The sequence below is a fragment of the Bos grunniens genome, chromosome 2, assembly GCF_055505025.1.
Source record: "Bos grunniens cultivar Pamir isolate PY7600 chromosome 2, Bosgru_T2T1.0, whole genome shotgun sequence".
Classification (NCBI taxonomy): Eukaryota; Metazoa; Chordata; class Mammalia; order Artiodactyla; family Bovidae; genus Bos; species Bos grunniens.
The window spans coordinates 1,809,576-1,837,126 of NC_141166.1; the positions used below are offsets into that span (position 1 = coordinate 1,809,576).

General features: G+C 57.8%; 1 protein-coding gene across 3 annotated transcripts; it reads right to left on the minus strand.

The window, feature by feature from the left end:
* Positions 1 to 212: 212 nt before the first annotated feature.
* RCC2 (regulator of chromosome condensation 2) lies at positions 213 to 26,035 on the minus strand. 3 transcript variants are annotated; one of them, XM_086364270.1, is made up of 13 exons: positions 25,980 to 26,035; positions 24,547 to 24,832; positions 19,633 to 19,726; positions 15,935 to 16,078; positions 12,837 to 12,968; positions 12,382 to 12,470; positions 10,946 to 11,060; positions 9,105 to 9,271; positions 5,738 to 5,918; positions 5,350 to 5,455; positions 4,409 to 4,481; positions 2,948 to 3,025; positions 213 to 2,332 (listed from the first exon to the last, which is right to left on the minus strand). In XM_086364270.1, the coding sequence occupies exons 2-13, from the start codon at positions 24,823 to 24,825 to the stop codon at positions 2,228 to 2,230; spliced, it is 1,563 nt and encodes a 520-aa protein (XP_086220396.1). In that variant the 5' UTR covers positions 24,826 to 24,832; positions 25,980 to 26,035; the 3' UTR covers positions 213 to 2,227. The 3 variants fall into 3 exon arrangements, with proteins under 3 accessions (XP_086220396.1, XP_086220387.1, XP_086220402.1); XM_086364261.1 differs by having other exon boundaries at positions 25,870 to 26,035; XM_086364276.1 differs by lacking the exon at positions 15,935 to 16,078 and having other exon boundaries at positions 25,870 to 26,035.
* Between the last annotated feature and the right edge of the window lie 1,516 nt (positions 26,036 to 27,551).

Below are 27,551 nucleotides of genomic sequence, written 5' to 3' on the forward strand. Positions count from 1 at the left end.
AAGGGCGGGGGAGGCAGGCGGGGCGAGGAAGCTTCCCCTGCCTCACCCTTAGCCAGCTGAGTTGGGCCAATGGGGCCTGAAGCCTCCCTGAGGGTCACTGGGAGCCTCCAGGGACGGCAGGGGGGTGGGGCGCGCGGGCTGCGGGGGGGCACATTGGGAAGCACTTCTGTGCTCTTCATTGTTCCACTGAAAAAAAAATGCAGAAGCCGAAACAGAGCAAACAACGATGCCGTTTATTTAAAATGTTTACTCCGAGAAATATATATATAAAAAAGACAGTTACAGCACTAAACCAGGCACCTCAGCCGGACCACCTCCTCCTCCTGGGCTCCCCCTCACACCCAGGCTCCGCGACGTCTCCTTCCTGAGCCGCACCCGCTCCCTGGGCCAAGTTGTCTCCCAGTTCCCTGTTCTAAAGGGTTTTCCCAGTTAGGAAGTTCATTTTACAATTCTGAGCTCCAAGCAGTGACTGGGAGAGAACGGGGCAGCCTCATGTGGAGGGGACGTCCCTTTCCTGCTCCAGCCCTGGCAAGGGGCCAGGACCTGGGTGGGCGCACAGCCCCAGGGAGCCGCACACTGTCCAGGAGCGCGGGCGCCAGGCCCGCTTCAGGAAGAGCTCTGTCGGGGGAAACTGAGGGGCTCTATGCGGGGAGGCTTGAGTCAGAGATGGTGGTTAGAGGGTGATTTGGACCAATCAGGTTAGTTTAGCAGAAGCTCTGGAGTTGCAGAAGCTTCTCCCCTGGACTATAAACACAGACGGCAGAGACGAGCGTGAAGTCAGACTAAACCTTAGCAAAGGTGCAGGCCGGCCTCCTGCCACGAGGCCTCAGGACTGGCCAGGACAGGAGCGACCACATCCCCATGGAGGAGGGAGCCACCGTCAGGAGCGATGGGGCGGGAGGGAAGAGAAGAGGAAAAGCAACGACTAGTCATTTTTGGCATTTTAACATCGAGACAAAAATGGTAACAAGAGCAAAGCAAAGAAAAAAAATAATAAAAAAGACCAATATTGAACTTTCCCTTCCACCCAATCTCACACTGCACCTCTCTCCCATCTCCCCACAAGCACCACTGACCTAAACGGCTATTTTAAAGCACCCAAACCAGTCCAGACCCTCTCGAAACCAAGAACCTGGCCACAGCCGCCGCCTCTCTCGGGTCCGAGCAAGAGGAGGGTTCCGGGAAAGGCACCTCGTAACTCAGGCAGCGCCAGGGACATGCTGGTGCGCAGGGCACTTGCGGGGAGCTGGTCGCAGCCTCTGCGCTGACTCGGGGAAGGGGACTTCTTCCACGATCCCAACTATTTGGTAGCACAGCCAAGCAAATGTGACTAGCGAGTTGGGTTCATGGAGCAGGAACCCGGGCCTCGTAAACAGACTGGGCTGTTCCAGCAGGATCCAGCCAGGGGCTCGGGATAAACACAGAAACACGAAGGCGATAAAGGCCGGGACACAGAGGATGAGCCTCCTCCGCGGGGACTCCAGAACGCACTGTCCTGCTGGTCAGCCGCCGACGGCAGGCACTGGCGAGGCGACCCCGGCTCTGGAACCACGTCTGTCCACCCCCAAGTCCCCACTGGTTCCATGATCACCTGGTTTTCACTTGGACTTCTCTGACACCTAAAGTAGATATAAATGGCTAAACACAGACCCACGAGCCCCCACCGGGGGGGAAACGGCAGGTTCTATTAATGTCACAGCCAAAAGGCAACGGGCTTACAGGCGGCCGGGGGAAGAGCAGAGCGCACGCGGCCAGTCTAGAAGGAGAAGCGGGAAGGCGGCGGGGACCGCGGGAACCGGGCTGCCCCCACGGCCGATGTGTTTTCTGAGCACGTGGAGACCTGTGCCAGGCGGCACCCGCTGGGCTCACAATGCTCACCACAATGGAAAGGGGTGTTTTTGAGAAGTGTACAGGGTGGGGGAGAGGGGGGCCTAAAAAAAAAAGCCTAGATTGCTCAAAGTTTCTGCCTCTTTCGTAGGAATGGTAAGTCAACTATGAGCAAATATTTTAATTAAACATTAAGGAGGGGGAAAAAAAAACCCACTTTGGAAAGCATACAGAAAAGGTAGTTGGCGTTGAATCACTTATAAAACGGAGCCTCAGGGAGTCTAACAGAAATGCACCTTCGGTCAACTTTTGCTTCTGAAATTCCTCGCTTGACTTCCCGTCCCAGTGCAAGTGGACATGCCAGCTGCCGCGAGAGGTGTGGAGTGGGGGCTCCGGGGCGTCAGAGGGTCCGGGGGTTGTACTCTGGCAGTTTCCTGATCTTCTCCTTCTCCGCCTCACTTTCGTCTCTTGCAATCACCAAGGAGTGTGAGTAGCCCATGGCCACCTAGGGGGACACGGGCACCGGGTGGGCAAGGGCGCGTCAGCCACGCACTGAGTTTGGGGTTGACAAGCTCAAGGCTGACCATGGGACACTGGGAAGCTAGGCTGGCCAGGGGTCAGCACAGAGGTCAAAGCGGAAGCACCTTGGAAAGCTCAAAAAGGCCCCGACTGAGGACCCCCAGTGTCGGCGAGACCGCCTCCAACCGTCTGGGCCCCCCCAGCAGGCCTGGACACCGACGGCCGGCAGAGGCCAGCGGCTCCCTCTGCCCCTCTGAACCACAGCCCTGCCTCGTGGGAAGGACAAGCCCCTCGCGTCTCAGTGACAAGGGCTGGCGCCCGCAGGGGCCTCACCCCGCCACCTGCCCCACAGCCTCGGGGGAAGGCAAGATGCAGACAGGAGCAGGCGCCCACACTGGAGCGAACTGGCTGTGCTGGGCATGGCCGGTGGCCCTCAGGGTGAGTGCGGCTCGCCTCTGTGCCAGCCTGGTCGCCCACCAGAAAGCCCCAGAGTGGTGCACAGGGACACGGCAGGCGAGACCAGGCAGCGTGCGGAGGGCAGAGGCAGACGAGCGCGGCCTGGGCCACCTTCTCTCCCTGCTCCCCAGGGCTCCCCACTCACTTGCTCTGTGAAGATGCCGTCAAGCGTCTTCACCTCCTGAGCTGCTGTGGAAGACTTGGGCTTGTGGTCCCCGTAGCCCTGGTGAGGCAAAGAGAGGGATGCTCGTGCACACCAGCCGGCAAGTGGGCACCAAGGCAGCCTGCCTGGGCCTCCCATGGACCCAGGGCCTCTGTGGCTAAGCCCCGCCGTCTCAGACCCGAGGCCAGGCCTGGGCAGCAACGGGCACCCCTAGGCGCCAGCAGGTGCCCTGTCCTAACCCCAGGACCGAGGTGCTAAACACGTGAGCTGTAGGGTTTCTGCTCCCTTCTGGGGAGAGTCCCCAGACGGCAGCACGGTGAGCCCGGGGGAAAGGTGGCCTCAGCCCTCAGGGCTCCTAGGCCGCACGTGCTGGCTGTCCCCTTCCCCACCTGTGTCCACGATCAGCAGGGACTCCAGGACATGGGACGGAGGGGCAGCCCGGGCCTGGGGATGGAGGAGCAGGGGGGGCACAGAATACGTGCCACGGTGTGAAGGCCTTCCAGCCCAGCTCCAACAAGGGCCCCCACGGAGGGCCAGCTTCCTCTGCCACCAGCCAAGGGCCACACGGGCTCCTCAACTCTGAGAGGCTGCCCCCAAAGTCCACCTTGTTCCCTCCAAGTCTCCAAATCGATACTCAGAGTCTATTTCTGACAGATGCTAGGGACATCTCTAAGAACAGCCCGTAAAGACTGGGCCAGGTTCTCATCGCTTTCAAGGTTCCAGCATGTTCAAGGTCACCGGCCCTGGAGATGGCACAGGGGTCGAGAAGCACCCCATTGCCCCACACCCATGGCAGGGGGATAGGAAACAGGCCTCGTTTCCAGCAGGAAACACAAGAGCCAGGCTGATGATCAAACCACGAGGACAGGCAGGCGTCAGGGTGAGCCCCGGCCCAGCTGTTCTTGATGAAGACGTTGAAAGTTCGGAACTCATCACGCCCAGAAGCTCTGGGTGAGAAGACCAAGTGTGTGGGGAAGGTTAATCAGTCCAGTAACTGAGGTTAAAAGCAGGAACACAGACAAACTTATTGGGAAAAATGAGGGAACAATGTCCCCAAATGACCTCATAGGCTGGAAACCAGGAAGACTGGATACATGGTCACCGCTGGGCCCACGGTTTAGGAGGACACGCTGATCCTGTAGCTTGAAACCCTCTTGGGGAGAGTGAAGAGCAACCAGCCTCTCTCCTATCGCGTCATCCCACAAGTACCGTTTACACAATGTGAGGGGAAATAGGACCTAGAACTTCCCAGTTTCCACTAACAATGTGGCCAGAAAGGACTTTCAAAAAAGCACCTGATCTTTGAAAGCTGAAGCGACACCTCAGACCTGCATGCTACAAGGACACGGACCCACACACGCACACACCTCCTTTCTGCGCATTTTCAGGAGGCGGCTCAGGAGCCCAAGCGGGGCTCTGCCCACCAGGCAGGGGCCAGCTTACCAGCTCCCCGAAGGTCGGCGAGGGGCCCCAGCTGATCGTGCTCTCGTCCGCAGCCACGATGATGCTGCTCTTCCTGCAAACGGGCGCAGCCGTCAGCCCGGCGTCCAGCAGCCCAGCCCCGCACCCCACCACCCAGCGGCCCCAGGCGCTTTCGTGGGCTCCCTGAAGGGCGCGAAACTACCAGCATAAACCCAGCTGGCCCCACCAAGCCTCCATCTGCGCCAGCACAGCATGGGGCCAGGGAGCGCCTCCTGAAGCCGCTGTCTGGAGCAGACCCAAACAGGAGAAGCCCTCAGCGCCCGGAAACACGGGCCCCCATCTCCCCTCCATGCCCACTCTTAGTCCTTGGGCCCTTAGGGCAGGAGGTCACTTTCAGAGCAACAAACACACTGGGAAAAGGAAGACACCCCAAACCAGGATGAAGAGCTCATTCCGAAGGGGTGGAACCTGCTGGACAGGAACCTGGGTGGGGCCACAGGTTTCAGATTATAGCCACACCGACCCAACCACCACAGAGCCACCTCCCCCAAACCTGGCAGGTGACGGACATCACCAAACTCCTCCCTAAGAAGTGCTACATAGCTCAACAAGTACCCTCAAAATAAACAGAAAACCACCGACTTAAAATCACTTTCTCAGTCCCACTGTATCACAGTAACTTAAAATGTCCTAACTAAACAGGATTTTGAACCTGCACCATGGATAGAGCACATCAACTTTGAAAAGTGAAACCCTCAGTGACTTTCTGCAGCGGCAGGTCCAAGGACCTCCCAACGCCCCTTGCTCTGAGCAGAGTCCCTCCCCTCCAGACTCCGGAATTCGGGGCACCTGACACCCCAGTGGAAGAGAGGAGCCCTCTAGGAACAGGGCACCTCCTGTGCGTGTCCAACATGCCCAAGGCAGGGGCAGACGTCCCGCTTACGGGAGATACGGTCACGTACCCACAAGCTAGGCTCCGGATTCTCCAGCCACAGAGGTCCTGCACAGCCTTCGGGTACATGGTGGACTCCCGGGACGTGTTGGTGGCCCCCCAGAAAAACAGACCACCTGGGAAAGAGAAACACGCCCACTGTCACCGTCATCCCAGGAGCTGAGCGCCTCCTCATCTCAGCAGCATCAACGAGAGGAGGAGAGGAAGGGGACCCGCGAGGCACGAGGGACCACAGAGAGCTTTGGCCAAAGAGCCCGGGCGGTTGACGAAATCAGGTCCCTGGTCTCAAACACGGCAGAGGCCACGGCCACTGGTCTCCCCAGTGGAGCACGCAGCCAGGCAGGGAAACCGGGACTCTGGACGCCATCCTCCCAAGGCCCAGACAAGGAATCACTGACCTACTTCACTGACGGCGAAGGAGCAGGTGTAGCCAGCGTAGATCTGGGACGCCCCACGCCCCGGGAAGTCGAACAGCTTCACCAGTCGAGGGACCATCTCGTCCTTCTGCTCGGCGTGGCCCAGCCGGCCGTAGCCTCCGAAGCCCCAGGAGAAGACCCGCTTCTGGGAGTCCAGGACCAGCTGCAGGAGGGACAAAGCACAGCGCTGGGATGGGACGCACAGGGGGCTGCTGCTCTGCGAGTCTGCGGCCGTGGCCGAGGGCCCAGGGCAGACACAGCGAGGCGACCCCTGCCTGCCTCGGACAGGGGAGGGGCCCGCCAGCAGCAGGGGGCACAGCCAGGACGCCTACTGCTTCCTCGGCCGTTCCTAAGACACGGCTATTCAAGGTGTGAGCCTTCCCCTTCCCATTTCAGTGATGTCCCTAAGACACGGCTATTCAAGGTGTGAGCCTTCCCCTTCCCCATTTCAGTGATGTCCCTAAGACACGGCTATTCAAGGTTGTAAGCCTCCCCCTTCCCATTTCAGTGATGTCCCTAAGACACGGCTATTCAAGGTGTGAGCCTTCCCCTTCCCATTTCAGTGATGTCCCTAAGACACGGCTATTCAAGGTGTGAGCCTTCCCCTTCCCCATTTCAGTGATGTCCCTAAGACACGGCTATTCAAGGTGTAAGCCTCCCCCTTCCCATTTCAGTGATGTCCCTAAGACATGGCTATTCAAGGTGTGAGCCTTCCCCTTCCCCATTTCAGTGATGTCCCTAAGACACGGCTACTCAAGGTGTAAGCCTCCCCCCTTCCCATTTCAGTGATGTCCCTAAGACACGGCTATTCAAGGTGTAAGCCTCCCCCTTCCCATTTCAGTGATGTCCCTAAGACACGGCTATTCAAGGTGTAAGCCTCCCCCTTCCCATTTCAGTGATGTCCCTAAGACACGGCTATTCAAGGTGTGAGCCTTCCCCTTCCCATTTCAGTGATGTCCCTAAGACACGGCTATTCAAGGTGTGAGCCTTCCCCTTCCCCATTTCAGTGATGTCCCTAAGACACGGCTATTCAAGGTGTAAGCCTCCCCCTTCCCATTTCAGTGATGTCCCTAAGACATGGCTATTCAAGGTGTGAGCCTTCCCCTTCCCCATTTCAGTGATGTCCCTAAGACACGGCTACTCAAGGTGTAAGCCTCCCCCCTTCCCATTTCAGTGATGTCCCTAAGACACGGCTATTCAAGGTGTAAGGCTTCCCCCTCCCCATTTCAGTGATGTCCCTAAGACATGGCTATTCAAGGTGTGAGCCTTCCCCTTCCCCATTTCAGTGATGTCCCTAAGACACGGCTATTCAAGGTATAAGGCTTCCCCCTTCCCATTTCAGTGATGTCCCTAAGACACGGCTATTCAAGGTGTAAGCCTCCCCCTTCCCATTTCAGTGATGTCCCTAAGACACGGCTATTCAAGGTGTAAGCCTCCCCCTTCCCATTTCAGTGATGTCCCTAAGACACGGCTATTCAAGGTGTAAGCCTCCCCCTTCCCATTTCAGTGATGTCCCTAAGACACGGCTATTCAAGGTGTAAGGCTTCCCCCTCCCCATTTCAGTGATGTCCCTAAGACACGGCTATTCAAGGTGTAAGCCTCCCCCTTCCCCATTTCAGTGATGTCCCTAAGACACGGCTACTCAAGGTGTAAGCCTTCCCCTTCCCCATTTCAGTGATGTCCCTAAGACACGGCTATTCAAGGTGTGAGCCTTCCCCTTCCCCATTTCAGTGATGTCCCTAAGACACGGCTACTCAAGGTGTAAGCCTTCCCCTTTCCCCATTTCAGTGATGTCTCTAGAGCAGGCCGCCGCACTCCACTTCCTCTTTCAGCCCTGACTCAACTGCAGACAGAGCCCCGAGGAAGAGCCCTGCCCACCTTGCATCCTTCTTCAGGTGGGTTCACATCACACAGCTGATGTCCACCTGGCCAAGGCGCAGTGCGCGTGGTGACAAGTCACAATTTAACCCATCTTCACGTGCACCCCAACGTTCACCGTAGCATTCCTTACAACAGGCAAGACGCGGAAGCTGGATGGACAACACGGAAGACGAATGGATAACACAGAAGCTGAATGGACAACACGGAAGCTGAATGGACAACACGGAAGCCGAATGGACAACACGGAAGACGAACGGGCAAACGAGGTGTTTGCGTGGCAGCCTGGACGGGAGGGGAGTTTAGGGGAGAATGCCCCTGAGATGAACAGAACACTGTTAACCGGCTACACTCCAGTGTAAGATTAAATAAGTTAAAAAAATTTTTAAATTAAAACACCAATTCCTCTTCTGGAAAAAAAAAGGATACAAACGCTACGGACTACGACTCAGCATCAAAGCAGGACTGTCGTCTGCAGCGGCCGGAGGGGCCTGGAGGCCATCACAGGAAGTGAGACCAAGTCAGGAAGGGAAAGCCACAGGGCATCACTGGTCCAGAACACAACGAAAAGCAGCTCATTTATGAAACAGAAGCAGGCTGACAGACCAAGAGAGCAAACTCACAGCGACCACAGGGGAAGTGGGGGGCAGGGAAGTAAATTCCCAGTCTGGGTTAGCAGACACACACCAAGGAGACAGCCAGAAAGGTCCTGCTGCAGCGCAGGGAACTACATCCGGTGTCCTGTAGCAAACCCTCATGGGGAGGAATACAGAAAAGAACACGGAACGCGTACGACCCCTCTGCTGGAAAGCATGAACAAGCACAACGCGATCACCCAGCCACACTGCAATTAAAAATCCATCTTCCTCTCTCCCGTCTCCTTGACGTCTGGTGTTTGGATCGTGTAAATGTAGAGCCCATAAACATGATTTGAGGTCAGAGGCGTGAGTACGATCCGCTTCTTCTGACACGCTGTGCGAGCAGCAGCACTGGACGTGAAGGGACTGAGACCGCCCAGTCCTGAGGTCACGCAGCCAGCTGCCCACATACAGAGACTGACCCGTTCCTCAACGCTCAGCAGGACAAGGAAGACAAGCCCCAAGTCCGACGCTCAGCCATTTGCAGGCAACTGAGATAAAAAGACGCACACACACACATTTCATCGCCTTGATCCGAATTGACGTGTAAGTAAACACCCTCAGTGCCTGAACCCATTCAACGCCCTGAGATACCATCAACCTGGAAAGACAGAAGACTAAAGATAGAAACAGAAAACCCTTCTGTTTGAAGGGTTTGACCCCAAGCTAAAGTCAGTCCACTCGGCCCCGTCTGTGGACGCCATGCAGAAGCTGGCAGGTGAAAATGATGCCCCCAGACATCCGAGGGTGTGCGCCCTCCAGGCGGCCAGGGGCCGTTATTTGCTTTGCAAAGCCCAGGGTCTCCACTGAGGTGAGAAGCACTGAAGCCTTACCGTGTGGTTAGCGCCGCAGGCCACATCCCGCACCACCACATTCGGGACGGGCAAGATCTGGCCGTCTTTTGTCTTCTCGATGAAGATGGCCACACGCCGGGGCACTAGCTCGCAGTCATACTCTATCCGCTGCGCCCGGGCAATGAACTTGCCGTCCGAGTTGTGTCCTGCAGTGACCACAGAGGTAGCCATCAGTCAGCAGGGACCAGAGTGCAGGGCACCTGTCCAGTCTAGCCGGGCCTCACGGGGACTTTGGTCAGCCAAGGTAGCATCCTCCTATCTGAGGCATGTCCAGGGCATGGAATTGATATTGTGGGTTGAAAGCAGTTACTTTAAAAAATGAACAGAAATCAGAATAAGAAACACCCAAGGGCACGGTCCCTAACAGGGAGATTTGTGAAAACCCCTCTGTCTGCGTGGCTAAGGCTGGGCTGGGGCCAGACACGCGGGAGGCTCTCATACCCACAGGCTGGTCTGCTCCGTGCCCACGCTGGGGCCTCCGGGGGCCTCCACGGGCCAGAAAGGCCAACCCGTCCCCAGCGACCCCACATACTAGAGTGGCTGTCAGAACCAGGCACGCTGTCGTCTCTGCTGCGCTGACCCAGGAAGTCTGTCGCGGGGGCGCGTGCACAGCGCGCAACTCAAGCTCTAACTCCCCGAGACCACCGTGGGTTCAGACAACGGGCCTGAGGGCTTGTTCTCCAGCAAGCTGGGGAGTTAGGACTAACGGGCTCCAGACACAAACGAGGCCAGTCCCGCAGGGCCCCTCCAGCGAGGGTACCAAGCCCGGGAGTCTAGGCATCCGCGCCGCCCGGGACCCGCTGACGTTTCAACGGCAGCCGCCATCGCCGTCGCCAAGGGCGCCTCGCATCCCCGAGGGAGCAGCTGCCCGCCGGCCGCCCGAAGAGCCGGCTGCCCAGCGGAGCCAGGCGGCGGTCCCGGAAGCAGGCCGGAGGCTCACTTCCGGCGCCTCGCCGGCCAGCACCGGCACCCACGGCCACGGAGAAGGTTTCTCCGGCAGGCTCTGGCAACTCCCTGGCAACCAAGAGGCGTGTGCACGGGGCTGTTCCTGCTCTCTCACTTCTGACTAAGGTATATTTAGTTTCACAAAGGCGCTGTTCCGAGTCTATTTATGCCGCCTCGCATCCGCGCGCCCGGGGACGCGGAGCCCGGCAGCCCCGGCCGGCCGGGCGCGGAGCCTGCGCGCGGGCCGCGCGGCCAGCAGGGGGCGCCCGCGCCGCCCGCGCGCGCGGGGCTGGGAGGCGCCGGGGAGCGAGCACGGAGGCCCGCCACTCACTGCCGGCTCCTTCTGCGTTTGACTTTTCTACTCAGTGAAATGCGAGTCAGCTTCATCCCTTCTGTTTAGGGGTGAAAATCCGGAAGGGAATCCTACTTTGAAATGACTTTGGCTCTTCCGTATACCTGAAACAGTGGCCCAGGCCAGGGCGCTCAAAACAACCTTACTCTTGTGTAAGTTCCTCACTTTTGATAAAGGCAAATCTTTAAACATGAAAATGAATGAACAGAGGTTTGATTAAAAATTGATAAGGAAAAGAAAAGCAAAACCTTGAAATCCTTTTATACAAAAATGAATTCCCAAATGAGAAAAAAATCCTTGGACAGACTCACGCCCTGACTTTCATTAAGGCAAGTCCCCGTCAGACTCCGCAGCCCCTGAGTTACGACAGCTGCTCCACAAACGGGACATCCACGTAATGGATCAAGGCCATTATCTGCGATCAATTACCCACATCTCTACCATGTGTGTGCAGCCCCGCGCTGACTGCTGGTTCTAAACATACAGTTATATTACAGAGCTTTTTAAAAATGTACTTGCATACCCAGCTGACCATATTCAGGGCACCCAAAGGAATAGAGGTTTCCTTTGCAGTCCATTATCATACTGAATTCAGCCCCACAGGCCATCTTGGTAATTGGCTGGCCGTTGTACATTATCTGAAAAGAAAAGACAGCAGACTTGCAGACATATTTTTTTTTTTTAAAGATTGATAAAGTCTCCACAGGTTGGTGTGAAACAATTACTAGGCTACTAAGGATTTCTAATGGACTCCACAATGCCACAACGCTGAAGGCAAGGCTTTGCACATATGTAAAAACACACGCAGTACAGAATCCGTTCACAGATGGGCAAACCATGCCGCTGGGCCTCTCTAACCCTCAAAATGTCTAACATCGTGCCTCACACCTTCTAGTGCCCAGTGAACGCTGAATTCAACTGACTGGGGGTGTGGGCAAGAGGGTACAAGAAAACAGAAGCTATAATCACATTTAGTCCACAGATTTCCCTCCACTCACCACCTCGGATGTTAGGCGACTAAAAGAAAAGCTTTCATAAGCATTACTACTAACCAGTAAAATGAACTGGTTTACACTCTTTTTTACTACCGTAAAAGCTGCTTGCTAATTAGCCTTAATTGAAAGTGTGAATAGGAAATGTAATGGTTTGAAATTAGGAAGTAGAAGACAGCAAAGGCCCTGACTAATTTAACATGGGGTTTGGACACAAATCTGACAAAGCGCTTAAGACTCTCTATTGCAAACTAATCAGCCTGGGGAAGCCAGACTGGAGGAACCAGGGGGCGAGGAGTGTCAGCACTGCAGGAAATCGTAGGGAAAGGCGATGAGACTGGGAGGGGGCGCTGAGCCTCGGGCTCTGACCCGGCCCGGCTCACTCTGAAACCATCTCATCCCACTGCAGAGCAAATGGCTGACAAAACATTTCAAAAATCCTCCAAACGACAGGTCTGTTTGTCCAAGGTCTCTTTTTAAGACTAAGACGTCAAAGTCCCTCCCCTCAAAGATACTAACAAGCCTCCTGCTGCCTTACGGCAGAAGTTCAATATTTAGGTATAAATCCCAGCCCCCAGCTGACTCCAGAGTTTTTCAGGAACAAGAGATGGCCTAACCTATTTGTGTGCTGAGCACCTGGCAAGTCACTTGTTATGAGGTCAAAACTCAAAAGTATTTTCAGACAAAGACAAATCACATCCATGGAACAATTCTCACTGCAGAGCAGAACAGGCTTCAAACAGGCCCCTGGAACAAATTATTTCCAGTCAGAATAAAAAACTGTTTCTAGGGCGTTCTTCAACTGTGGCTGTCTATTAAACCCGATCCACTCAAAAGCATGGAGACCTTGCTTTTAGAAAGGAGCCAGCAACTCAAACAAGGGGGAGAGATGCCTGATCTTCCCCTCGAAAACCCACCCCCGAAACAAAGAGAAGCAAAGGCCCTGAAGGTGGGGCGCGGGCAGCACCTGCGCGGGGCTGGGGACGGCGTCGGTCTGGTTGCCGAGGCCCAGCTGCCCCATCTTGTTCTCTCCAAAGGCAAACACGGAGCCCGTTTCTGGAAGGAGAGAACGACATCGTTAGCAAAGGGAAAACAATGCTGAGGACCCTGAACAAGACTGAGAATCAAAGACTCTAAAATCAGAAAAACAGCTCCTTTGCCAGGAAGAACGCAAGTGAGACAATTTTCCACAAGGGTGTGGGATGGACACCTCAGAGCAGAACCACTGCCCGGCACAGACCCTCCCATAGCTTTGGCCACTGACACCCGTGGGTGTGGCTCATGATGCCTTGAGAAGCTGCCCACCAGGCTCCCTGGACATCCTTACGATCGTGACAGTGAGTCAAGGGGGCAGCGCCACCCCCAACCCAGCTGGACTATTTGGCCTCTGACCCCATTTGGAGGGAAGTGGCCCTTCCTTACCCGTCAAGGCCAAGGTGTGGTTCCTCCCACACGCCGCAGACACGATCACCTCGTGGCTGAGCCCCTCGACGAGTCTGGGGGCTTCAACTCTCTTGGTGTCGCCGTGGCCCAGCTGCCCCTTCTCATTTCGCCCTGTGGGTCAGGAGCAGGACAGATACAGTGGGAAGGAGGAGACAGGGCAGCCAGAGCAGCTGCAGGGCGAGTCGGGGTCTCCCAAAAGGCGCCCTCCAAACCTACAGCTGAGAGCCGGGTGACAGCAAGCCCAGCTCTGCAGGCAATGCCAGCCTTTCAAGGCTGCCGGGTGGGGTTGGGTTGGGTGACCAGGTAAGATGTGCAGAGCTGTCCCTAGAGTCACCTCTGCGGGCAGCCACCAGCCACCACCTCACCTGCTCTGACCCTCTTTTCTGGGGCAGGGCTAGGACCCATCCTGGCATTTTCGTCAGCTCTGTCCTCCAGGGAAATGATATAAAGCAGGTTCAGCCAGGACGTCACACACGAGCAGACAAGCTCATGGAAACTCACAGCTCTCGCTTCTCCCCGTTCCTGCCAGACGCCAATCCCTTCATCCGCTCCACTCCAAGGTATTTTAAGACAGTAACACCTGCCTCACAGGAGTCTGACTCCCGCAGTGCTCCGGGCATCTACCATAGACCCCGCACTTCTCTCCTCTCCAACCCCACCTCCTGCTGGTCAGCCTTCACAGGACCCTGAGCCATGTGAACCCCAGCAAGGGCCCAAGGCCAGAACACAGAGCTCTGAACACAGGCTCTCCTGGACACGGGTCCACCTCCACCTCTGGCTGGCTGTGCTGGCATGGAATCGGGGCAGGAAGGCTCCAGGAGGCTGGGCCCTGCCCGGCCCCCTGCACTGCACAGCCCCCGCCCCCTGCACTGCACAGCCCCCAGGGCTTCCCAGGTGGCACAGTGGTGAAGAATCCGCCTGCTAATTCAGGAGACGCAGGATCGATCCCTGGGTTGAGAAGATTCCCTGGAGGAGGGCATAGCAACCCACCCCAGTATTCTTGCCTTTAAAATCCCATGGACAGAAGAACCTGGCGGGCTACAGTCCCTGGGGTCATAAAGTCTCCCATGACTGAGCACAACACCCACATCCAGCCCCTAACAGAGCCTTTCAGCTCCAAGGGAACAGGGAGGGCTGGGTGGACCAGAAGGCTGGCCTGCCCTTCACCTTCCCTAAGTTTTCAACTCAGGTCACAGTAGTTCCAAATCTAAACAGCTTGGTGGGCCTCTCCCAGGTCTCTCTAAGAACCACACTTGTAAATAAACATTTTGGGAGATTTTATGGGGCCAGAAAGCCAGGCAATTTGGAAACCGTGGGAGGTTTCCATATCCTTTCCCAACAATGAACTCTGACCTTGCAGTCATGAAAGAGGGCGAGGAAAGCCACAAAGGCGAGCCCCAACTGGCCTGGACGGGGCTCAAGAAGGGGTGACTGGCTGCCACTACGAGAGGAAAACCATCCTCGGGCTCTGATCACAGGCTCCAGGAGGGCAGAGGGACACCAGGTCAAGTGGAAACTGCCCAAGTTCACTGAAAGGCGGGAACACGCCGGGGCGCAATTCCTCTACAAACACGAGGGGCCCGGGTGGCCGGCACGTGCAGACCCCGTGAGTTCCAGGGCCCTGCACCAATGCTCCCGGGCGCTGGACTGGGCCCGGGACCTTCCCAGGCCTCGGGACACCCCCTGTAGCTTGTCCCCCCGGCCCTGCCCCGCCCCACAGTGACAAGTGTGCTCATGGGACACGGCTGGGTTCTGGGGCCAGGTCAGATGCACATCTTTTACAATCATTCTCTGCCCACAGGGTCAAGAGAGGGCACATTTTCAGAAACACCACGAGTGAAATTCAGCAGAAAGATGAGAAATAAAGACACCTGACGTTGGGGACCCCGACACATAAGGCTGCACCCAGAGCTGGGGACAGTGAGCAGGAGGAGGGCGCTGGGGGAGAGACCTCGGTGCCCCCCGGGAGGAGGGTGCTGGGGGAGAGAGACCTCGGTGCCCCCCAGAGGGCGCTGGGGGAGAGACCTCAGTGCCCCCTGGGAGGAGGGCGCTGGGGGAGAGACCTCGGTGCCCCCCGGAGGGCGCTGGGGGAGAGAGACCTCGGTGCCCCCCGGGAGGAGGGCGCTGGGGGAGAGACCTCGGTACCCCCGGGAGAGAATGGCAATCGTGCAGTGCCACTGTGTCACCAAGAAACTACAAAGTTTAAATTTGGGCCAGACACGCTGCTTAGCTTTTTTCCAACAGAATCACAAAATTAGCAGAGTGCAGGGAAGACAACAGATGTTAATGTATTTGGACTTTGGTACAGCCGCTCATGAAATTGTAAAAAATGGTTCAAACAGCCCAAAATAAAAATGCAGTCATATGGACTCAAAGCTAGCCAAAGGGCCAGAAACAAAGGGTGAGGATCAATGCCAACACCCCCCGCGGAAAGAAGAGTCCCAGAGCCAGCAGAGGGCGTGGAGGAGACAGAGCCTCAGCCAGAGCCTGCACGAAGGATCTGCAAGAGGGATCCGGCACTTGGCACGGAAGCCCCCTGGCAGGGGACCCTGAAATGAGGGAGGTGAAGACCCAGGGACAGTTCCCCCCGCACCCAGGCCAGGGAGGCCAGGAGCAGTGATAGCAGATGACTTCAGGAGAGTTAACTCAACTCTCTGGGCAAACGGAATAAGAAACTGCGGAACAGCCCAGCAGAGACTCGGGCTGTGTCACCGCGTGGCGGATGTAAAAGCTGGTGGCATTTAAAGTGGCAGGAACAGAGGTCTACGTCATACTGTGCTGGGTGCTGGGGGGGACCGCAAGCCTAAAATAAAATAGGATTCAGTTCTAGGCCCCTCGATCTCAGAAAGCTGCAGGTTCAGGCAGAACGTTCGGGAGAGGGCTGCTTAAAGAAGAGGATTCCGAGAAAGCGGGGGCAGGAGGGCAGAGACCAGTGGCGTGCTCTGGGGGCAGGCTGGCTGGGCGTCGGGAAGAGGACACACAAGAGCAGGGGCAGCTGAGGGTCTTCACCCAGGGGACGGAGGACGCGAGCCCCCCGGCGACCCCCTCCGTGAGTTACCGCGACCCCAGGTACTTACCCCAGCTCCACAGCTTCCCTTCCGTGGTGATGAGGAGGCTGTGCGCGGCGCACGACCCCGAAACCACCGTCCGCACCCGGACCCCCGACAGGCACCCATACCTGTGGGGCCCCCACAGGTTCTGACCCAGGTTGCGGTAAGCAGCTGCGGGGAGCAAAGGACCGCGCGTCAAACACCCCCAGAGCTCAACTGATGGGAGAGCCGCCCTTGGGTCACCACCCCCTCCCCCCTCCAATACCCCCTCGGGGGCTCCAGGGCGGCCGTCAGGACACGGCTCGCGTCTCTGGCCCTGCCTCGCCCGGGACGCTGCTGCCGACCAAAGACAAGCGCCCTCCTCCCGCAGCCCGGGGCTTGCAGACCCGCGTCTCCCTCCCGTCCACCCCGCAGCCTGCGCTGGGAGGCCCTCCCTGCCCACAGGCCCCTTCCAGCTCGGCCCTTCCGCGCCAGCGCGGACTGAGCCTCCTTCACCTCCCTGCTTCCTGCCCTGAGCGCGCCCCACGTGCTGCTCCAGGCACAAGGCCCCCTTCACAGCCCCACTTCGCCTTCCTAGTGGACAGGGTGTGGCCAACTTCTGGCCTAATTCTCTCAACTGGAGGCGCTCAGGCAGAAAAGCGAGCTCGTTTCTAGGCCTGTGGTGACTTTCATGAAATACTGCTGCTGCTGCTGCGTCGCTTCAGTCGTGTCCGACTCTGTGCGACGCCATGGACGGCAGCCCACCCGGCTCCCCCGTCCCTGGGATTCTCCAGGCAAGAACACTCGAGTGGGTTGCCATCTTCTTCTAGCTGCTGCCAAACCAACCGTGTCAGACTGACCTGGAGGCAGGAACTGACTGAAAGGTCGACTTGGCCGTCGTGCACCTGGCTCCAGGGGGAGTCTGTTCGCGGGCCCAGTCAGTCCCCGCGCCGAGCGCCCCGCCAGCAGAGGGCGCCAGGCCAGCCTCTCATGCACTCACACGGGGCCTCGGGCGCGGGGCAACCCACCCGGTACTCGTGCCCGGGGAATCCGTGGACAGAGGGGCAGGCTGCAGTCCGTGGAGCTGCAGGGAGTTGGACATGACTGCAACCAGCTTTCACTTCCACAGCATGTGGCGTGTGTGTGCTCAGTCTGACTGTGACCCTGCGGGCTACAGCCCGCCAGGCTCCTATCCATGGGATTTTCCAGAAAAGAAACACTGCAGTGGGTTGCCGTTTCCTTCTCCAGGGGAGTCACACGGGCAGGGTCCCACAACAGTGGGAAGTTCTCCAGCACGACTCAGGACCCCCTGGGCTTCTCCACCTGCAAACACTGCTCTACTACTAGAAGGTGAGAGGAGACCCAGCAACTTCCTGGGAAAAGCACATTGGAAACAACAGCCTTCACGCCTGTGCTGAGGGCGGCTCATCACGGTGGCGTGAGTGCTGGGCACCATGTCTGTGGACAACACACAGGGCCGGGGCACCACGGCCGACCCAATGGCCCTAAACGGACCCTCACGGTTGGTGGAAGGTCTGATCTGCCAGAGCGTCTTCTCTGGCTGAGCTCCACAAGTGTCAGAGGCCAAGAGGTTATCAGTTCGTGAGAGGCAGGAGTTCTCAGGGCCTCCCAATGAAAGGCAATGCAGCGGGCCAGGCAAGCGGGCCAGGCTGGAGCTCACTAATGCCCGGGCCCAGGCCGAGTCGGGGAGCACGCCATCCCTGTGCCGTCTTGAAAAGGGAGGAAGCAGCTGCCTGTCTGAGGCCCAGCGATGCGTACCCGAGGGCAGATGGGCTCTGGACGGGAGGCCGCTTTGCTGGGGGGAGGCTGGGGCAGGCGGTGAGACCCTCCTTCCCTTGAGGTTTGGCACAGGTGGGAAACCTATTTCCCCCTCCCTTCCCTTCATGTCCACTGGAAAGTTCATGGCAGCCGAAAGACACGCAAACACTTAAAAATTTTCTTTGTTTCATTCAGAGGGAGAAACATTTGGGAAGCAAAGGTAGGCCTGGGAGAAGACAAAAAGGCACTCTTAGAGCGAGGCCGAGCAGGGCGCTATTCCCAAACCAGACGCTGCCCTGCTCTGCCAAGGGCTCCCCTCTGGAATCTACTTCCTACTCAGGGCCCCGAGCGTCTCTAGTCGCAAACACAGGCCTCTCATTTACAGAGCAGCTTCGAGAAAATGCAGCACCTGCACAGGAGCTGGCAGGGGGACTGATGCTGTCACGCCCCGGGAGAGGCGCCAGGTGCCACCAGCCACCAGGCAGCTCGGGCCCAGACAGCTGGGTCCTGAAGGCTGGGCGCTGGCCCCAACAGGGAAGTGGCTCAAACCCATTTCTAACTCAGCTGGACCCTGAGTCACCAAAGCCCCCGCCTGCTGTTTTCATGGACTAAGATGATCTCCAATGCCTGCCCTGAGGCCCCAGGGAGTGTCAGCGTGCAAATATTTGTTCACTGGGCAATGCTGGAAAGTACTTTGGGAATCTTTCCAAGTGAAATCAAGAAGCCATAAGACATGGCAAAGCGCCAGCCTCACTCCTCTTGGACGGGCTGGTATTCATCCCAAGGAAAGACACCACCTTTCAAAAACCATTTGGGGACCAAGATACTTCTTGGGACCTTTCCACTCCCAACTCCAGATTGTTCCTTATTCTGTCAAACCCGTTTCTGCAACCATTTGGCAGTCTGCAAAGAAACATGAGCTCTTCTGAAATGTCTATCAAGTTTGACATTTGACATGCGACCCATGTTGAGGACACTTTGACATTCCACAGCACCAGCCTCTCCGTTTTAATGAAGCCAAGTGACATGGAAAGAAAAACGGGAAAAAAGTATCAATGCTTATCTGAGGCTAATATTTATATTTTTACCTCAACAGAATTATCAAAACCAGAGTTGTGCCCAAGTGAGAGTCCTGCTGAAGACCTGGGTTCAAACCCAGTCCCATCACAGAGTGGCTGTGTGGCCTGGGCCAATCATGTGGCCTCTCTGAGTGCCTCTGTAAACAGCACCTACCTGGCGGCGGCCATCAGAACCACACTGGACACATGCACGCGGGGAGCACTCAGTCGGTGACAGTGCCTTCCAGTTCCAGACACGGTTCATACCTTGTTGTTTAGGCACACCAGAACCAAGCTGGACACACGCACACGGGGAGAACTCGGGCGGAACCACACTGGACACGCACGCGGGGAGCACTCAGGCGGAACCACACTGGACACACGCACACGGGGAGCACTCGGGCGGAACCACACCGGACACGCACGCGGGGAGCACTCGGGCGGCACCACGCTGGACACACGCACACGGGGAGCACTCGGGCGGAACCACATTGGACACGCACGCGGGGAGCACTCGGGCGGTGATGCACGCGGGGAGCACTCGGGCGGTGAGCGCCTCCAGCTCTAGACACGGTTCTCACCTTGTTGTTTAGGCACACCAGAACCACGCTGGACACACGCTCGCGGGGAGCACTCAGGCAGAACCACGCTGGACACACGCACACGGGGAGCACTCGGGCGGAACCACGCTGGACACGCACGCGGGGAGCACTCGGGCGGAACCATGCTGGACACGCACGCGGGGAGCACTCGGGCGGTGACGCACGCGGGGAGCACCCAGAAGGTGACGCACGCGGGGAGCACTCGGGCAGAACCACGCTGGACACGCACGCGGGGAGCACCCGGGCGGTGACGCACGTGGGGAGCACCAGGGTGGTGAGCGCCTCCGGCTCTAGACGCGGTTCTCACCTTGTTGTTTAGGCACTTCTTTTCGACCAATCAAGTCCCAGTTGGTCGCCCCAAAAATCAGAAGCTGCCCTTTGCACTTAGACCCTTCAAGTTTCTAGAGAGAGAGAGAGAGGGGGGAAAATTAGCTTGCAGTGCTGCTTCTAACTTCCCACACCTGTCCAACGACAGCAGCAACCAAGATAACAGTAATAATGCAACATGAATGCTTGCCCCCAGAGGCCTGCACAGCAGACAGAGGGGCCTGGCACAGCCATCGCTTTCCCAGTGGAAACTGGTGAGCGCCCAGCAACTCACCAGTCTAGCCCAGGCTCGGCGTTATCCTTTGATTTCTCTTTAAGATCTCTTTGGCTAAATACTGCAAAAGCAGCCAAATGACATTCGCCCTCTCGGCTCTGCAGATTGCCACACAGGTGTCTGCAAGAGGCCTGCCACGGTACGCAGGGAGCGCGTTAAAGCCACTGTCCTCGGGGCCAAGGCGGCACCTTCCCAACATGAGCGCGGCGAGCCACACGTGCACCTGTACCCTGGGGCCCGGCGCCTCCCCACCCTCCCTGGGCGCTCCTGGCCACAGCAGCGCCCTGGGTCCAGGGCTCCACTGCAGGGAGGAAGGGCGGGCGGGCTGGGCGGGCCTGTCCTCGCTCCTGGCCCAGAGCCAGGGGCTGTGGGCCAGCACACCTCTGTCCTGAGGGCTAGGCGCCCACCGTCGGGGGAGCACGTGCCGCTTCAAGAGGCTACTGTCCAGTCCCGCCTTGGATTCACTCTGAGATCGGCCCGGTACACTCATTAAGGCCAACCGTTTGTCAGAATCACTTCTGAGTCTCCACTCGGCTCCACGCAGGCCAGGGGAGCAGTTACTTCCTGTTCTGCTCTCATCCTCCACGCCATCATCGTCCCAGGGCATTAAAGGCAAAGAAGGGGTTTTCCTTCAGTTTAGAGAAGTTCTTGGAAGGCTTTGAGAAGAAACAAACCAAACAGCTGCAACTCCAGTCATCTAACCCTATGCGCTGACCGCCCTGGCAAGGCGTCCTGGCAGCCCAGCGTGTGTGTGGTGGGGGCGGGGGGCCGGATTCCACTTCTTGGGGAACTCTGTGACCTAACCTGACGTCACAGGCACCCCCCGCCCCAATCCCATCGTGCTCGCTGGCCTGGCCACGTGCAGGGGCTGGAGGCAGGCAGTCCATCTGCCGTCTGCATGCAAAGGGCCACGAAGCAGCCAGGGCTGCAGAGCGACTCTGCCACATTTCAATTATTCAGAGAATGACCTTAGCTGGGGTAGTCCACCCCACAGCAGCCAGACTCCGATTACTTGAACGGGAGCCGAGTTTCCCCCAGTTATCTCTCCTTCTTTGTTTAACCGGCAGCCCTGGCTGGAACATTGCAGGTCTACTGCAGGAGACCAACAGCATCAGGAGACCATCAAGCCCCCATGGATGCAGCAGCCCCGGGTCTCTGCCTTCATTACCAACTTGCTCTCCACTGTTTCTCAGGTCCACGTGGAGGGGTAGCAGAGACTCGGGATGAACCTAAGCACCATGGAATGAGCTATCAGGCCAGAACAGTGGACAGAAGAGACCGGAATTGCCCATGACCCCCTAGGCGGGCAGAGACCGGTAAACTGCTCCATACCACGTCCGCTCGACACACTAACAGGCCACGGCGCTGGCAGCCGCTGTAGGACCTGCAGTCCTCCAGAACTAGCGCCATCACCCTGGGCAGAAGTGTCTCCCGTGCCCTGGAGGTGCCAGCAGCTGCATGAGTGGCCACTGAGCCAGCTGAGCATTTACACAAACCCCCAAGCCTTCGGGGGAACACAAGGTGCTCTGTGAGAATCCTTGGTGAACTGGTCAGCTGTGTCTCCTCCAGGGTCAGTGGTCCTGGAAGGAGGGTGAGCGGTACTTCGTCTGGGTTTTTAATGCCATGGGCCTCATGGCCCATGAATACAACATTCACGGTTAGGGTTAATACAACATTCACACGAAATGTTGTATTGTCTACCTAACTCTCTGCTGTAGGCTGCCTATCCTTATTTCTTTATTATTCCATTCTTCCCTTCACATGACATGAAATAAAAGATTCAAGTACGGACTGGAACTCCTCTAACATCCCTTAAAGATCACAGCCCAGGTTCCTCTTTGCCACAGAGCTGAACCTGCACACTCGTGGGGGACCCCAGACGTGGAAGGGCTCCACGCAGGGCACCCCAAGGACAGCTGCCAGGGCTGTGAGCCCCAGAGGGTCCCGGGCCGCCCAGGTGTAACCGGCCTTCACCGTGGGGCCGAAACTGGTTTTTAGCTGCCATCAGCAGCCATGCTGCCAGTGCCTATAGATCACGTGGTAGAAAAGCTGGGAGAACAGTCTCCCACCAGGATGGGTGACATTTTGTGGGCCGCGGAAGAACGGCCACGGCAGACACACGTACTGAGCTTCCTCAGTCAACAGAGTGGGGTTTCTGTCCAACACGACGTTTACTGCCCTTGTACAAGAAGCGTGTTTACAAGACTGAGAGTCAGCCGGGAACATACATCCACTGAGAAAGCTGCCGCTCCCGGCAGAGGGAAGACCATTCAGAGACAGGCCAGCAGCAGCTCCCTAGTGGGCTATCAACCGAAACAGGCTCCAAGCTCAGTTTTCAGCTGCATCTATCTGGTCCTTTCAGATGAGGCAGAGTTGTCTCAGGGTCCACAAAACCTGAGCAACCCAACGCTGGACGAACTACAAAGACCTGGACAGCTGGCGACACTCAGCTGTCTTCCAGGAGTCACCCAAGGCTGCTCACTTTACCTACAGGGTTGTGAAGTTCACAGGGAATTCAGGCTGCACCGACACTGGAGGATCGGAGAATGCTCATCTGATACAGCCACATAGAAACCTGAGGTCCTCGGAGAGAGCATTTTCCGAGACTGAAATGCTAAGAATGTTTTATACACACAGCTTCTCCTCAAGGTGACTCCGTCCCTCAACCATATTAGTATTTGAGGTTTATCTTTCACAAACCCAACATCTGCAGCTTTGTTAACTGAAGGCAGCATGGCTTCAGACAACTCCTGGCAGCTGCCCTCACGCAAACCTCTTTCCAAAAGTCCTGGAAGGCAGCGAGGCTTGTGAAAATCTCAGTAAAAAGCCTCCTTCTGAAACGAGCTGAGGACGGTCGCTGGCCTGCAGAAGCAGACTGGATTCCCAGGGCTGCTTCCTGGGTGCTTGCCCTGGAGTCCAGGAACACACCCAAGAGAGGGGCTGTGCCCACGTATGGCAAGGCACTGGGAATGCAATGGGGGCAGCCTGGCCCTGGCCTTGACCTTGGACCAACTGATGCTAAAAGGAACTTAAAGGCTGAGCTATGAAACACTGAGGAGTATCCCTCGTCGGACCCTCAGTCTCTTGCGTGCCCTGAGCCGAGGACGGGGTGCTGGCCAGCTCACTGCACATGCTCTCCCCATGACTGCCTCCTGGGGTCAGTCTCAGCAGCAGGGTAAGAATCCCCTACTTCGGGATAACTAAACTCACTGCTCTGAAACGCCCACTGTTTCCACTGGAAGCACTGGCCCTTCACTTCCGCTCCCTCCGGGCTGGAGGGAAAAATGTCCAGAGTCCCGCACAGAGGGTCATGCTTGTCCCTGTGCTCCTTTTCTCAACACATTGGCCTGGGCTGGTCCCCAAGCCGAGGTGACACATTTCATCACCCTCCTCCACCATCCAACACACTGACCCTTCTGACGAGATGGCACTTACAGAGCGTCTCTTCACAATCTGCAGAGGTGTTAAGGATGACATCAGGAGAAAAAAACCCTGAGCCCAGTGGAAATCTAGCTCCATGTGATCTTGGGTCAGGCCCTCAGACTCTGTGCCCCAATTTCCTCACCTATAAAGTGGACCTAGAAGGGCACGGTTGTTAACCATTTAAATACTGCCTGAGCTTCCCTGGGGAAAATCACGCTGGTTGGGACTGAGAAAAGGATTCCTCCAGACCGTGACTCTATAGCCCAAGTGCAAGTTCGCACTATTTGGAGTTATCCGAGCATCTGCTGAAAGCTTTGGCCCTCTCCCTAAACACATGTCCCCCTGACACCAGATTAAGATCTATGGCTCTGCAAGGTTTTGCAGGCACATGGACTGGTCACAACCTTAACTAAGATTGGAAGATCCAACTCTAACGAGCAAATTAAAGCCCATTCAGGCCACGGGAGGTGGAGGAGAACCCTGTGCAGAGCCCACACGGAGCGCCCGGGCCCTCTGACCATGACCACAAGCGACGAACAAAGCTCAGACACCTCTGGGGGGGGCGGGGGGGGGACCTCTTCCCGACCTCGGGGAGGGGGAGGGCTCTCCAGAGCATGCGCCCTCGCGCCGGGCCCCGGAGCCCGCCACCCCCGCCGGCGCGAGACCGCGCGGAGCCGCACGGGGCATGCGCCGAGGCCGTCAGGCCCCGCCCCCCCGGAGCGCCGGAGCCGAGGCGGCGGGAACCTCAAAGCCCCGGCGAGGATCGCCGCGCCCCGGGAGCGCAGACGGGACCCCTCCCGCAGCACCCGGGCTGCCCGGCGGCCGCGGGGGCCCGGGGACGGCCGAGGGCGCGCGCCTCCGCGCCCCGCGCGCGCCTCCGGCCGGAGACAACTTGCAGAAGTCCCCTTCCCGGCGCGCGGGGGAGGCGGAGGGCGTCCGCGGGCGCGGCGCCGGGGGCGGGGCCCTGACCCCCGCGGGCGGGCTCCGGCCGCCCCTCCCCCGCCGGCCCGGGGCGCGCGCCCCAACGGCCAACGGCCGCGCGGTCGGGTAGGCCCCGGCCCGCGCCCTTTTGTTGCGCGGCGGCGGCGGCGATGATTCAGCCCGCGGCCTGCGCCGGCCCCGCCGCCCCCGGCCGGGACGCGCGGTGACGCGCCGCGGCCCCCGCCCGCCGCCCCCCCGGCTCGGCCCCGCACTCACGACGCGCTCCTTGGTGTGCTCGGGCTCGGTGATGACCGCGGCCGCGCCGCCAGCCTTGGTCGCCGCGGGCCGCGCCGCGCGCTTTCCCCCGCCGGGGGCCCCGTCGAGCTCCAGGCCGTCCTCGTCGCCGCTGCTGCCCCCGCCGCTGCTGCTGCTGCAGCGCTCCGGCCGCTCGCGCTTCCTGCCGGCCGGGCCGCCGCGCTTCCTGGGCCCCGCACGGGCCGTGCCGTTGCCCGAGCTCGGCTCCTCCCAGGCCGCCGCCGCCTTCTTCCTGGGCATGGTCGCGCTGGAGGAGACACGGGGCAGCGGCGCACAATGGACGGGTTATAAAGCGCGCGGGGGGAGGGGAGCCAGCCGAGCCCGCGGCCTCCACTTCCTCCCCTGCCCGCCCCGAAGTGGCGGCCACGGGGCGGGCGGAGAGGGGGCGAGCCCGGAGGAAATCGCGCCGCCTCCGGGGAATCCCGCACGGGAGCCCAGGTCTCCGACTGCAATCCGCTCAAGCAAAGAACAAATAAATGGGAAGCCCCCAAGGCCCATCCTCAAGTTAGCTTTGCCCACATCGCATCCTAATTGCAGCCCGGTGCCCAAAAAAGTAATGGGAGAGAAAAAGGGAGTCTCTGGTCCACCAGGTTTTCATTACAGAAGGCTTCGGGGCACTTCAGAGGTCCCCTTTCGGCACCTGGGGGGTGAAGGAGCTTACCCCTCTCTGGCGGCCCCACCTGCTGCTTTTGTCTCCGCGACCCCCTCCCCAAGCCCACTCAAATGCGCTTCTCTTCACCGCCCGCCTGAATCCCCAATTCTGCTCCAGCCAGGGGGTTCCGACCTCCGGCCCTAAGGAGCCGAACCCCTCGGGGTGGGGGGGCTGTCCCCCGCGGAGAAGTGAGGAGCGGCGCGAATAAAGCCGGCCCCCAGCCCCAAACACCTGCTCGCAGACACGAAAAATAATAACTTTAATGGTGCTCTCCTGTCTCCCAGCCCCTCCCCGAGCGTGCGGCTCGGCCGGTCCCCCGATCCCAGCTGCCGAGTGGCCGGCTCCGCCGCTACCTTCCCCAGCGTCCCCGCGCCTCAGCCCTGTCTGCCCTTTTTTTTTTTTTTTTTTTTTTATTGATTTTGAACAATGGGATCTCTGTCTGTCTCCGATTAAACCACGTGGATCCGCCTTCTTTCCCTTTTTATTCATTCAATTCCCCCATCCCCCTTCCCCATTTTTTTTTTTACCATTTCTCCTCTTTAAAAAAAAAAAAGAGGAAAAAAAAAAAAAACCCAACAAACTTTCCCAGACCCCACAAACTGATCGCTGTCGATTTCATTTTCAGCCCCTACCTGCTCAGAGTAATGAGAAACCGGACAGAAAAAGGAAGAGGCGAGGCTAAAAGACGAACCGAAGGGCTTTTTTTTCTCCCCGGCCCAGACGAGGGCTCCAACCCACTCACCAGATACACTTAAAATGTAAATACGAGCTTCCAGAACAAATGCTACAACACAAAACAGAAACACATGTGCGGCCGGGCGGCAAGCGAGCGCGGCAGGGCGGGCGGCGCGGGGCCCGGGGCGCGCGCGCCCCCTGCCGGCCGGCGGACCCGGCGGCCTGGCCCTCGCCGCGGTCCCAGGGCAGCGCGGCCCACCCGAGCCTGCGACCGGCGCCCCGCCGGCAGGCACCGCTCCCCTCTGCGCGTTTCGTGGGCGGTGCCACGTGCCCCGCGCATCAGACATTACTTTGGGGGTTAGGCGAGTGTTGGACTGTTTTTCCCGGGCACGTCTAGACAGGTCACCTGAGGACACTCGCTGGAAAACAGTTACTTTTCTTACGAATCTGCCAACAAGGGACGTGCCCTAATTGAGTGATTGGAATGAAAGATGAATACAACTTGAATAATTGTCTCCAGCGCCGAGAGAAGTTGTGTGTTTTACTTGCCTGTGAACGTGCCCCACTATAGCAAGATGCTGTTAACATGGTCGAGTTACATACATACATGTTTCCTGTATTAGCGAATTAAAGAGTAATAAATTTGGAGGCCAGGGAGGCACTGGAATTCCTGATGGAAAATTTTCACTTAGAGACCAGTACTTACTGAGGCCCCCGTACATGCAAGACGCGCAGTGCTAGGTGCAAAGGTTGAGAACCAGGCTTCTGCCCTAGTGGAATGCACAGTGTAACGGGAAAGATTAAACGAGTTCTTCCAAGTGTGTGATGTGGTTCAGGACGCGCTATCCCAAATTATGCCACCAATAAACTGAAGAAAAGATTTTGAGAAAACAGAAGGAATCAGAAGGTCATGCTGACCTTCTTCCCAAAAACCAATCATAAATCCCTCAGGTGAGAGATGCCCTTCACATTCCAGGACGACAGGAACATCCTTATCTCTGAAGACGAAGGGAAACTCGGAAGAATCTTGATAAACAAGACTTGCTAAATTGCCTCCAGTGTGCTACACCTAACCTCACGCTGGTCCCCCTCTCCCGGTCCTCTAGACTGTCCGCTCGTCATCACACCTCGCAGTAAAGTACACAGCTGTTTCTCTGGGACTTCACTTCCTTATGAAGTCTCCTGTGTCACCTAAAACTTAGGTTAAAATAAGTCTGTAATGCTTTTCTTCCTGTTGATCTGTCTTTGTCAGCAAAATTTTCAAACCCAGCCAGGGACCAGGTGGAGGACAGCTTTTTCTCCCTCCATAAGCATTGCGATCCCAGGGACAGAGGAGCCTGGCAGGCTACCGTCCATGGGGTCGCAAAGAGTCGGACTCGACTGAGCGACTTCACTTTCACTTTCTTTCTATAAGCATTGCAAAGTGATACTTATGTAGGACTGCCCTGGCAAGGGAATCCATCCTATTCTGGGTCAGGGACGGGCATCCCTGTAGAAAGATCATCTGAGCCGAGTTACTGACAGGTGGGTAAGACTCACCAGATGAACTGGGGTAGGAAGACTTCCAGGGCGGATGGAGGGAACAGATCAGATCAGATCAGTCGCTCAGTCGTATCCGACTCTTTGCGACCCCATGAAT